This window comes from Myxocyprinus asiaticus, chromosome 23, assembly GCF_019703515.2.
Source record: "Myxocyprinus asiaticus isolate MX2 ecotype Aquarium Trade chromosome 23, UBuf_Myxa_2, whole genome shotgun sequence".
In the NCBI taxonomy this organism is placed as follows: domain Eukaryota; kingdom Metazoa; phylum Chordata; class Actinopteri; order Cypriniformes; family Catostomidae; genus Myxocyprinus; species Myxocyprinus asiaticus.
In genome coordinates, this window is record NC_059366.1 from 22,273,946 (window position 1) to 22,287,074 (window position 13,129).

The following is a 13,129-nucleotide window of genomic DNA, read 5'->3' on the forward strand; positions in this document are numbered from 1 at the left end:
GTGTGCCACTATAGCGGCTACATACACCTTCAAGGTGGAGGGGGACAGCCGCCCTTCCAACCTCTCCTGCAGGAAGGAAAGCACCGATCCGACTGCGCATCTCTGGGGGTATTCGTGTCGGGAAGAACACCACTTAGCAAACAGATGCCACTTCAAGGCATACAGGTACCTCGTAGAGGGGGCCCTAGCCTGAGTGATCGTGTCTACCACCACGGGTGGTAGGCCACTTAAGTCTTCCACGTCCCATCCAGGGGCCAGACATGGAGATTCCAGAGGTCTGGTCACGGGTGCCAGATGGTGCCCCGTCCCTGAGAAAGAAGGTCCTTCCTCAGGGGAATTCACCGGGGGGGGGCTGTTGCAAGGAGTGTGAGGTCTGAGAACCATGTCTGGGTGGGCCAGTAGGGTGCAACCAGGACAACCTGCTCCTCGTCCTCACTGACCTTGCACAGGGTCTGTGCAGGTAGGCTCACTGGGGGAAATGCATATTTGCGTAGTCCAGGGGGCCAGCTGTGTGCCAGAGCGTCAGTACCGAGAGGTGCCTCGGTCAGGGCGTACCAGAGCGGGCAGTGGGAGGATTCTCGGGAAGCAAACAGGTCTAACTGTGCCTGCCTGAATCAACTCCAAATCAGCTGGACCACCTGAGGGTGGAGTCTCCACTCTCCCCTGAGGGTAACCTGTCGTGACAGCACGTCTGCTGCAGTGTTGAGGTCGCCCGGGATGTGAGTGGCTCGCAGCGACTTGAGGTGCTGCTGACTCCAGAGGAGGAGACGGTGGGCGAATTGTGACATACAATGGGAGCGTAGACCGCCTTGATGGTTGATGTATGCCACCGTTGCCGTGTTGTCTGTCCGAACTAACACATGCTTGCCCTGGATCAACGGCCGAAACCTCCGCAGGGTGAGCAGAATTGCCAACAACTCGAGGCAGTTGATGTGCCAACGTAGCCACGGGCCCGTCCAGGAGCCGGCGGCTGCGTGCCCGTTGCATACAGCGCCCCAGCCCATTTTTGAGGCGTCTGTCATAACCACGACATGCCTGGAGACCTGCTCTAGGGGAACGCCTGCCCGTAGAAATGTGAGGTCGGTCCAAGGGCTGAAGAGGCGGCGACAGACCGGCGTGATGGCCACGCGATGTGTCCCGCGGCGCCATGCCCATCTCGGGACTCGAGTCTGGAGCCAGTGCTGAAGTGGTCTCATATGCATCAACCCGAGTGGAGTGGCCACTGCTGAGGATGCCATATGCCCCCAAAGAGACCTTGTTTTAGACAAATTCTAAGGCAGCATGTTTCCTTCGTGGAAAAGGCAATCCCAGAATGCCTTGCGATGAGTTCAGCAGGGAAAAACAGTCCAAGATTATAAATAAACCTTTATTTGATACTGGAAAGTATCTACATATAGCAATTGTTCTGTGTAATCAAGAATGCATTTTAATATTATATGTAATACTGTACATGTTAGAGTGTAAACTTGTCAGACTATTGAAATCAATTGTAAATCCAGCGTCCCATGCAGAGCACTATTTGTGTGTCATGTGGAACTGCTGCCTATGTGGAACATTGCAAATCGATCACTTATGAGGTTCCATGGTTAGGGTGCTGCCTTAGGAGGTAGCTGTCTATGTACAGAAGGTGGTAGGTAGCAAGTCAGCTCACTAGGTTTTGGAACAGAGCTACTGTCTGGCTCTTTCATAACCCCTCTGTCTGCTGCTTTTATTCTCTGATTTATGGGCCAGTCTGTAGTTTTTAAACAACAGCTTCTGCCACACAACCCAGAAGACGAGACTGTTCTTTCACCCTTTTTCTATCTTTCAGTCTCTCTCTTTGTCAATGTCTTGGCTTTGAATACAAGAAAATTTCACAAAGCAGCATTTCTGTCCAGCTTGAATACAGAAATATTTATTTGTTAATTTGATTTCCTTATAAGATGCAGTGCCGTTTAAGAGGAAAATAGCAGCAAGTGTGGATTTTATTATCTGCAGTCTGTTGTAAAATAGAGTTCCCCAGAATGTTTCTTTAATAACTTTGTGTACATGTTAGAAAACCTGTTTTATAATTGCTCCCTAGTTTTATGTGGTGTGTGTGTGTGTGTGTGTGTGTGTGTGTGTGTGTGTGTGTGTGTGTGTGTGTGTGTGTGTGTGTGCGCTTGTCTCTATGCTGAATCTGGGTGCAACAAGCGGGCTAGTCTGAGCTCTATTATTGAAGTTCTGCATGCAGACATGACTCACTGAGACAGGAGGGCACTGGGGAGTCCTGCCTTCTCGAGAAGCTTCACGGCTAATAAAAACCACACTGTCGTAGCCAATTAAACAGCCAGTGATATATCAATAGAATGGCCAGTCCTCTATGAGTTCTACAGAATGGGCCAAGTTATCAACCTACACAGACTCCAGGCTTTTCTTGGTCTATTTAGTGTTCATTTGCTATACAGGAAGGCTTTGTAGTGCAGAAAGGACCTGCCTTTCTTTAAAAGCTCTACTAGAGCCCCAACAGTGTCTCAGTACTGGCCTATTTCCAGCCTTCCAGCCTGCATAAGAATATTCCTCTGCCGGAGAGAGACTGGTTACCATAGAGACAGGCTGGGATGCAGGAAAGAGAAGGAAAGAGTGGGAGCGAGACAGGAGAAGAGTGACAGAAAAAGAGAGGGAGGGAGATAGAGCGCTATAGAACTGTTTTGCATATGACAGCAGAAAAAAAATCTTTGCCGTCTCATTCCTTATGTCCCAGAAAGCTTACTGTTATCTCACTAAAATGGCTTATGCAGGGAACAAATTTTGCACTGTGTTATTGTTTTCAGTATTTTTAGATAAAGGTAGGCTACCTGTCAGCCTCCTTGAGTTGCTTGGATTCCTTCGAGCTAAGTACTTCAAGTAGTATACTTATAGGCATAATTTATAATTACTTGTTTATAACGCCATGTGTTGAAGTCACACTGTTATGTACAACAAATTTTGGAGTATTTGTGCAGACCTGAGTCCATTTGACATTTCGGTTCAGTTGTGTTTGGTTTCTCACACCCCAAGTCCACTTGAAAATGTGTTCTGGGGTACAGTTTTCAGTCAAACTTACTATAGTATAATGCATTTTTAAAAACTGCCTGTATCCAAATAATTTGACTTTGGAGAGCAGCTTGAATTCTTTGTGTCTCTTGCAATACGTCCTTGGCACACAAATGCAAATGCTGTTTTGTGCATTGAAAGCTTTTGTTGTAAATTCAAAGGAACAAATACTTCCCACAGGGAAATTGGGACTAGTACTCATGTTGATGATGCAAACATACCACGGTTTGACGCAAATAATACTAAATAATACATCAAAATAATCATGTCAAAAGAGACCGGCGGGGGCAGGGAAAGAGGGATGGAATCAAACACAGGTTTGGACCAAGCAATTAAACCAACTGAAAAAACTACATGTTTGATTGCAGCCTCCCTTCTTCCTGCTTATTGACACAAGTTTACTTTCACCGTGACCGGTTTCCTTGACAAAGTCAGTTTCTAAACCCTGACCTCATCAGCTCCCTTTGTCTCTTACAGCAAGTGTTTGCTCATCAAAGTGTTCTCAGAAAGAGGGTATCAAAGAGGCCAGGCTGTTCATTATACATTACCTACATTATACATGCTATGAAAATATTCCATGACCCTGATGCCCTTATAGCTATTTCCCGTAGCCTAATAATGAAAAAAAAAGTACAAGTTTAGAGAGATGAAATTGTTATATGTTACAAATCATAATTATTATAAATCATAATTTGAAACTAACACTATGGGATATATTTTCATGTTTGGGCTAGGTGCATGGCAACATGCAAAGACCGTGCGCAATATTTTATGATAAACATTATTTTTATGAGAGCGCTCATTCTAAGTGCAATTTTCATGCCAGCGCAAAGCGCAAGTGGCTGTGGGTGGGAGTGTTCACGCTATCTGTGGGTGTATGCACGCAAACTGTGGTTGTATTGTATGTTAATGAAGTGCCGCAAAGCACAATTAGCTATTTTCCTGAGAAACAGGTCATTGCACTATGATGTCTGAGAGATGTTATGATCTGTTTTCAGTGCAAAGTCTAAACTCAGTTCTTGCATTTGCAGTTTGGAAATAAAGTTAATGTCCAAACGCTGAAAATATAGTGGAACATCAAATGATGTCCCTGACGACTGCCGTTTTATGAAACAAACATTTATGAGATTTGTGTTAAATTATCGATAGATCATGGTTTATTTTTCAATTATTATTATTATTATTATTATTATTATATTATATTTACAATTGTATTTATGATCTAATTTATATTAGTATTTTTCCACCTGTTGTAGAGTGATTTTTAAATCACTGCAAAAGAGGCCGGTGGAAGAAGTTGTAGAGGTTTGGATTTGTTGTTTTTTGTTTTGTTTTTTTATCACCTTGTTATTTTGATTATATGTTTGGTTCATTTGAAGTGTAATTTGAATTTAGAAATAGTTTTGTTTTAATTTTTCAAATTAAAATTGACTGGTAGAAGTGAAGTGTGTGCCGATACAATCACTGCTAAAAAGCCATGATTTATGTGTCAGTAGATGAAAATGAGTAATAACACTTAATACAAAGTGATTACTACAATTAATACTATGATTAATAATAAGAATACTTACATTCTCTGTAATTTAATGGAGCATACAGTACATCCAAATCCTGACGAAGACCACATTTTCCATGCATATAAAAGGAGCATGTCACTGTCATAGATATATGCCTGACATTCAACAAGGATGCAGTCAATACACAAAAAGTCCAAATTTGTATTCATCTAATTCATTGAATACAGTCCATTTACACTAACAACTTCTTTTGAATGTGCTGACTTTGCTTATATCGCTGGTGCTTGACAGGGAATGGACTATATAATTGGACGCAGATGGTGCAATAACCAGAGAAGAAATTCTGAATTTAAATGCACTTGGCCCAGTCCATTTGCACTTTGTGAGCAAAATGTAGCCAAACCCACTTACGCCTAGACTTAGCACATGCCAACACGAAAATACCAAAATTTCATGGCCATGCCCACTGACTTTGCACTTATGACTGAAAGCATAGCACTGCGCTAGTGCTTTTAAAATAGGGCCCAATGACACTATCACTCCTTTCAGATGTTACCCACTAAACCAGTGCTTTGGTGGGTTGGTTCACAGGTTGGTTCTGACAGGGTTGCAGAAAACGGGAAAGGCAATGTTAAATGTGAATAATAAAAATATTATTATCTAAACAAAACATATAAATGTGCATACTGTAGTTGGGAGACCAATTAGGATAGGCTAATCAACTTTTAAAAGGGAGGATAAAATGCTTCCATATTTTAAGTTGTTGATATCAAAAGCCATTTACCCAATCAAACTAAGTAGCCCAGTGTGTGTTCCATGTATTAGGCTGGAAAAGTACTTCTGCTGTTGTTTATTTAGAAGTTTTATTTATTATGTTAATAATTTTGCATATTATTGGGCCAAATTGAGACCCGCGACACTAAACCTTAAAGGTTGTGTTGAATTCACTGATATTCATTGACAGCTTATAAGAAAGGTAAATTGCAGCCTGCTTTCTAACTATTGAAATTGTAGGAAATGTCCTTCTTTCATGGGATTCAGAAAGCAAGTGTCTTCCTTACATTTATATAAGCAGAGGAGAGACAGTGAAAGGGTCACTGGAGAGAGGTGCTCAGCAGGAGAGAACAGTAGGAATGTCATTAAAAACAGATATATTTTTAACCCTGCTGTCTGACATCAGCAGTCCAAAGAACTAAAATCTCACACACTCTGAAGATGACATGAAGCTTAATCCATGCATCAATTGTGTTGCTTTTACTTCTTGATATATCAGTTATAGAATGGATGATTCATGTCCTGATGAAATGCTCTACATTTTGGCCATATCTTCTTTTGTATAGAAAATGGAATCAGACAATTTTACTACTCTTGATTGAGGCTTAACTCTGACTCGGTCATTATGAGAAATAGCAGCGCTTGGTTAAATATTGATGCTGTGAGAAAAGCCATTTTTGTCAGGGATTATGAATTATTACACAAAGATAATGAGTCAGGGGAACAATACCGATTGCTCCTAAATTAAGAGATTAGTTTACTAAAGGTCTGGTTAGATGAAACTTCTGCTTTCATCGCTTTTAAAAGCATTTTGCATGCAGATTATCAGCAGACTTACTTAAGAATGACTGTTACGAGGGGGCAGCACATTCTGAATCAGGAAACCAGCTAAAACCCGTCTTAACTAAATGATAATGAGTCAGAGAAGCCATCTTGGATCCAGACAAACAACCTGAGACACCTAAATGTGTTGTAATTGTTTGATTCTTAATGTTTTATACTTAATAGCCTTTCCATTTAAATAGCCCAGCATATTCTTTACAACAGCACGATTGCGAGAAAGAGTTATATTACAAGACATTCATGCCAGGTATTTCGGACATAATATGGCCAGACATAATAAGGCCAGTTATAATATGGCCAGTCATATTCATGTTAAAGTTGCATTGAAGTGCCTCAACGAGTGCAGTTTTCTTTGGTGTATTTACTTGTATTTTCTACTGAAACAGGAAATTAACATCGCAGCCTGGCAAAGCCACGCAAACACCTACCACTTTCCACCATGCTGCTTATGCCAAAGCCGGTTACCAGGGAAACAGAGAACTGATCACAAACGCACACAGCACATTGCGGTCTTTGCTTATGACAAGACTGGAGCTGGTGTGCAAGTCCAATGCAGATGAATGTGAAACAAGCGACAATATTTCAACATTTTGAATCACATTACACTAAATATAAAGAATAAAGAACACTTACTCATGCTGTACATCTCAAGCTACCTCCCAAAAATGCCTGTATTCAAAATATGAAGAAACTCCTGTCACTTTCTTCACATCCGACTCGAGTTCCATTCTGAAGTGATCACCTCTGGAAACATTCAGCTGTGAAATGCCTCGAACACAACCTCAAATTTGCCGTTATTCCTCCTTCCTTGAAATGTATAATTTCACGGGCCGTAACCTAGGCAGTTTTTAGGTTTTGGGAGTGAAACAGACGGAAATACACATCTTTACCCTCTCTGCATTTGCTGCTTTGACGACAGGTTAGTGTACATGACAAGCTGTTGAAGGGGAGGAGATAAAACTGACTAAAACCTTTTAACTATTGGCTTTAAGGAATAGTTCACCCCAAAATGAAAATTCTCTCATAATTTGCTCACCCTCATGCCATCCCAGACGTGTATAACTGTCTTTCTTCAGCAGAACACAAATGAAGATTTTAAGAATAATATTTCAGCTCTGTAGGTCCATACAATGCAAGTGAATAGCTGTCAACTTTTTGAAGCTCCAAAAAGTACATATAGCCATCATAAAAATAATCCATGCGATTCCACATCTAATTAATGTCTTCTGAAGCTGAACGCTAGGTGAGTGTAAGAAATAGATTAATATTTAAAAAGTTTTACTAAAAATGTTCCGGCCAGTTTGAGGTTTGTATGTTGACGAGGGTGGAGTTCAAACTGCCTCTTGCGTGATGCAAGCACGAAAGCCTCATCTGCATAGATATTCATCCGTAGATACCTTATTAGCAGCTGTTTCTATGGACTGCAATAATGTTTCCACACAAAAGCAGGTAATGTAGCAGTCTGAGCAAGGAGTTCGGTCTGAGGCATCTCCTCAACTCACTTGCATTCAAACAGATTCAAACAGCTCTCTTTGTTGACCTTTCCAAGATGGCACCACAGTTGATGTATCCAAACCAACCGAATGAGGCATCTATGTATGACTATCTATGCTCCTCTGTTGTAAACAACACTGCACTTCCGTTTTATTTTATTTTTTTTCCGTATTTCATGCGCCAGTACTCACATGAAATTGCCAACGCGTTTGACCTCGACCCTCGTGAATTTTTATTAAAACAAGTTTTAAATATTGATGTATTACTAACACACACTAAGAGTTTTGCCTCAGAAGACATTAATTAGACCACTGGAATTGTATGGATAATCTTTATAATGGCTATATATGTACTTTTTGGAGCTTTAAAACGTTGGCACCCATTCACTTGCATTGTATGGACCTACAGAGTTGAAATATTCTTCCCAAAATCTTAATTTGTGTTCTGCTGAAGAAAAGACAGTCATACACTTCTGGGATGGCATGAGGGTGAGTAAATTATAAGAGAATTTTCATTTTTGGATGAACTTTACCTTTACCTGCCATACGTTCTTGCATACGTCATCAGAGAAGTCACATCAACAAAAGAGCAGGTCATTACATTTCGATTAAAGATTATAAGGACAATTAAAAAAAAAGAACAAATATGCAATTATGAATCATTCACAATTGTATCAGTAACATGCATTAAGAAAATAAATAGGGTAAATTTGGATTTTTTGCCAACTAATATTCATCATTTTCATAGGATATAGCAAACATATTCCTAAAAACCTCCATTCTTGACACCCTCTTCAAGCATTTTCCCTCTCTATTTCTTTCTCTCTTTCCTTTTTTTCCCTTGTTTTTTTTTTTTTTTTATATATATATATATATATATATATATATATATATATATATATATATATATTTCACTCTGTTACACACCCTTCTTTTCCTCTCTCATTGCAGGAATATCTTGGGCCCAGTAAACGACCTACATCAGGATTCATTTTACAATATGCAAGCTTCACAATCCTCTATATCATGGGGCAGTCACTTAGACCACAGGTTTGCTAGGAGCCTCAGGTCGAGCCCCTGTAGCCAAAGTCCTCCTGCTCCATACCGGCCCTGCTCTATCCCTATCATCCCCTCTGTCCATTCCTACCAGGACGAGGTCTCCTGTATGCAAACAGCCACTATTAATGGAAGCAGCCACAGTTCAGCTCCCCTGGAAAGCATAGTGGATGGTTCTGCTGTCAATCAACAATCTAATGCAACAATGTCCAATAGAATGGCTGGTAGACGAGCAGAAGTAGCCTCTCTACTAGACGAGGCTCAGGAACAGCTGAGAGCCCTAGCACATGCCAAGAGGAAACAAGAGGAAGTCAATGGTTCCATCCCTCAGGGGGCCAAAGAGACTGTGTGCATCCTTTTAGCAAATGGAGGCGGGCAAGCGGGAGTGGCCTCTTTTGGCCCTACAGAGACTCAGTTAGTGAGCCCGAGAGACACACACAAAGATGCTACAAAGCCTTGCCAATGAGAGGGTTAGGATGGGTCAACCGGAATAACCGCAAACATCCCTCGTGTTTTGGACAGCAGACTTCAGAATGCTCTGCCAAACTGGGATACCACTGAACCTATCATTACAATTCTGAGGACCTGCTGTGAGTAGAAGTATAAGAGAGTAACAGTCTCGAACATGTGAAAAGATTATTTATTTATATGCATTTATTTAAGGAGAAACTTCTACTTAGAAAAAGAAACCAAATAGTCTGACATCTCCATGGTGTTTTTAATTGTATAAAATTTACATAAATATATATAAATGGATATAAATATATGAATTCAATCTGGTGACCAAGTACAAAAAAAAGGAATATGGGAATGAGAAACTTTATTTAATGTATCAGCTCCTCCACATCTTTGAAGACTCAATGCTCGGTGGTTAAAATAAATGACAAAAGGAAAAAGACAAACAAAAGAAACAAAAATAATTTGTTTTTTTCATTTGTTCCACTCCATATTTGCAGCCAACCTAAGCTTGTCCAACACACAATCTTGTGTTTTGCACCTGCAACAGCTGTGTTTACTATCACCCACCCAGTCACTGTCCTCTGCCTTGCCACGGAATATGGCTCCATTTGCCTTGAAAACAGTGCAAACGGAACACGGATTACAATGAGACAAAACTTCTAAATGATAATCGTATCCAGGAATGAGGTAACTGATAGTTAAGCACTACCTCCAAGTCATCGATTGGAAAAAAATAGGTGTGTCTGTAAGTTTGTGGAGCAATCTGCATTGTTTTCTGTGCCTCTGTGCATTCACTCCTAAATTCATTTTGGTTCAGTTTTAAGTAAAGATAAGCTAAGTGAACAGAGCACATCGTACTGCACACCTAGCTTTGGATTGAGACAGACTATTTCTGTGAATTTTCAACCAAATGTGGTAAGAAAGAAAAATGAACAATGAATTGTTGGTGAAACTGTTTCTTTGTTTCTTATGTGTTTTTTTTTTTTTTTTTTGGTTTTTTGGTTTTTTGTTTTTGTGTTTTTTGTTTTTTCTGACCCCCAATTCACACAATTGTGCATGTTGATGGTATTGTTTTGCAGAGTTAAGCCATGAAGACAGGCAGTGGGTTTTTAACAGTCTTTGATAAATGTCACAATTGTATTCAGAAGTTACATGCCCTTAATGATTTACATGGAGCATAAGACATCATAATTGACATGTCTGCTGATTTCAACCTAAATCCTGGTGTATCAACTTTAAAAACAAATGAATGGTCTGTTAAGTTTATAGGTCAGTCTAAATAGTACAGATTTGGTATGATCAATGGCTGCATTATATCTTGGATGTCTTTCTGCAATTCTATCTTTTTGTTTCAATGTGCTGTTGTTCCTCTTCAAACATTTTTAAGACTGCCAGATGTGGCTCTGTTTTATAGGCATTCTTCTTTGTCTTCAATGCATCTTGAATTTATCTTTCATCAGAGAAGCTGTGTCCACCCTACCAACCCTAACCCAAAGCTAAGATAAAACAAAACGTCTCCTGGTAAGAAAGCAAAGTAAAAGTTAGTCTGTCGTGGAGAGGGGCTATAAGGGCATACAGATAAGATTCTCACTTGATCTTATAAGAAATTTCCCTGGCTGAGGCAATGCCACTACCCGTGAATAGCTACGTGGACAGCTTGTCTGTCAAGCTATACTATAAAACACTACCACCATCATATGAAAGGGTGCTGTGATGCCATGCTACTCTCCATGATCCATGCACAACTTACCACACGCCCCACTGAGAGCGAGAACCACTAATGGCGACCACAAGGAATTTACCCCAAGTGACTCTACCCTCCCTAGCAACCGGCCAATTTGGTCGCTTAGGAGACCTGGCTGGAGTCACTCAGCACACCCTGGATTCGAACTTGTGACTCCAGGGGTAGTAGTCAGCGTCAATACTCGCTGAGATTCCCAGGCCCCCTATGCATTGCATGTCTTAAAAGAAAGAGTGGCATGGATGTCCTTTCCTTTTATTTTTTTTCTACCTCACTTGAAAATGATTTAATAGAGTTTAAAACATCAATTATTACAGTAAACTTAGCAATTAGTCAGAGTCTTATATCTACTTTGTTTTAAGTGACTAATTTCTGCATCAACGTCCATATCCTTTCTGTTTTCAAATCAATTGCCTTTTCATTTTCTCTCAGCTGAAAACGTTAGAGTTAAAATTATTAGATGGCATGCCCACTGGTGGTCAGTTTTTTTTTATTTTTTTTATTGATTTTTTTATTGATTTTCAAATTGTGTAAATGTTCGGGGTTTTTTTTTACTAGACAGGTGGTTAAGTCATGCTAGAAGTCCAATATTGAGTGTATAAAACTTCACTGATGCAACTAAGATGATGCCACATTACTAACTGATCTATAAAACAGACTCATTCATATCCAGGTAGCAGCAAATAACTGTTCTCTATGTTACAGCTGAAGTTCATTTTAAATTGAAATGTTTCATTTGAGCTGGAAAATATTTTGTTTACAAGTGCTTGAGTATATTGAAATATGTTTTGGCACAGTAATTACAATGTATGGTACTTTATGCTGTCATTTTGACTTATTCCAGACTGTAAGGTGCAGTAAATGTGACAACTTAATGAAATAATGACTGAAGACTGTACATTGAAGGGTCATCTTTGCAAGATCTGTTTCAACAGTATACACACTCCGCAACTGTGCAAAATGGTGTTACACAAGTGCAAGTGAAACTTCATGGTTCTGAATAACAGCCCCTTGACATGTGCAATTTCAAACTCGAGAAAGGAAATTTCTGTTCATTCATGTGAGAAATTATTATTATTGCCATCTCAACTGAAATAGTTTGTTTTTCTTTTAATTTAATTCATTTTTATTTTTTTCAATAAAGATGAATCTTCAATGTTGAATAATGCAAGAGTGAGTGATTTATTTTTAAACAAAAGGTTTTATTATTATCAAATAAATAAATAAATAATAGTAATAATAATAATAATAATAATAGTTTGGAATAATGTACAGATTTTGCTGTTTCGGAAGGAAATTGGTACTTTAATTCACCAAAGTGGCATTCAGCTGATCACAAAGTATAGTCAGGACATTACTGATGTAAAAAACAGCACCATCACTATTTGAAAAAAGTCATTTTTGATCAAGTCTAGACAGGCCCCATTTCCAGCAGCCATCTCTCCAACACCTTATCCTTGAGTAATCATACTAAATTGCTAATTTGGTACTAGAAAATTACTTGCCATTATATCAAACACTGTTGAAAGCTATTTGGTTTGTTAAATGAAACTTAACATTGTCTTTATATTTGTTTTTGAGTTGCCACAGTATGCAACAGACTGGCATGTCTTAAGGTCAATATTATGTAAAAAATGGCAAAAAAGAAACAGCTTTCTCTAGAAACTCATCAGTCAATCATTGTTTTGAGGAATGAAGGCTCTACAATGCTTGAAATTGCCAAAAAACGAAAGATTACATACAATGGTGTACACTACAGTCTTTAAAGACAAAGGACAATGTCATGGTTACTTTCGTAACCTCCGTTCCCTGATGGATGGAACGAGACGTTGTGTCGATGTAGTGACACTAGGGGTCACTCTTGGGAGCCCCAAACACCTCTGATCTTTTTATTTAAAAGGCCAATGAGAATTGGCGAGTGGAATTTGCATGCCACTCCCCCGGACATACGGGTATAAAAGGAGCTGGTGTGCAACCACTCATTCAGGTTTTGTGCTGAGGAGCCGAGATAAGGTCCCAGCCATTTCAGCAGGAAGTTCAGCGTTGTGGCAAGAGGGACACAACGTCTCGTTCCCTCCATCAGGGAATGGAGGTTATGAAAGTAACCATAACGTTCCCTATCTGTCACTCACTCGACATTGTGTCAATGTAGTGACACTAGGGGTCCCTATACAAAACGCCACAACTAACTG

At 39.7% G+C, this 13,129-nt stretch overlaps 1 protein-coding gene across 1 annotated transcript in view; it reads left to right on the forward strand.

Moving 5' to 3' along the window:
- The window catches only part of LOC127414195 (pro-neuregulin-3, membrane-bound isoform-like), a 602,373-nt gene extending 590,280 nt beyond the window's left edge, over window positions 1–12,093 (forward strand). Inside the window, exon 9 of the mRNA XM_051652025.1 lies at window positions 8,633–12,093. Within this exon, the coding sequence (XP_051507985.1) occupies window positions 8,633–9,203 (571 nt within the window). The 3' untranslated portion in view covers window positions 9,204–12,093. The remainder of the gene's footprint in view (window positions 1–8,632) is intronic.
- The last annotated feature ends 1,036 nt before the right edge of the window (window positions 12,094–13,129 follow it).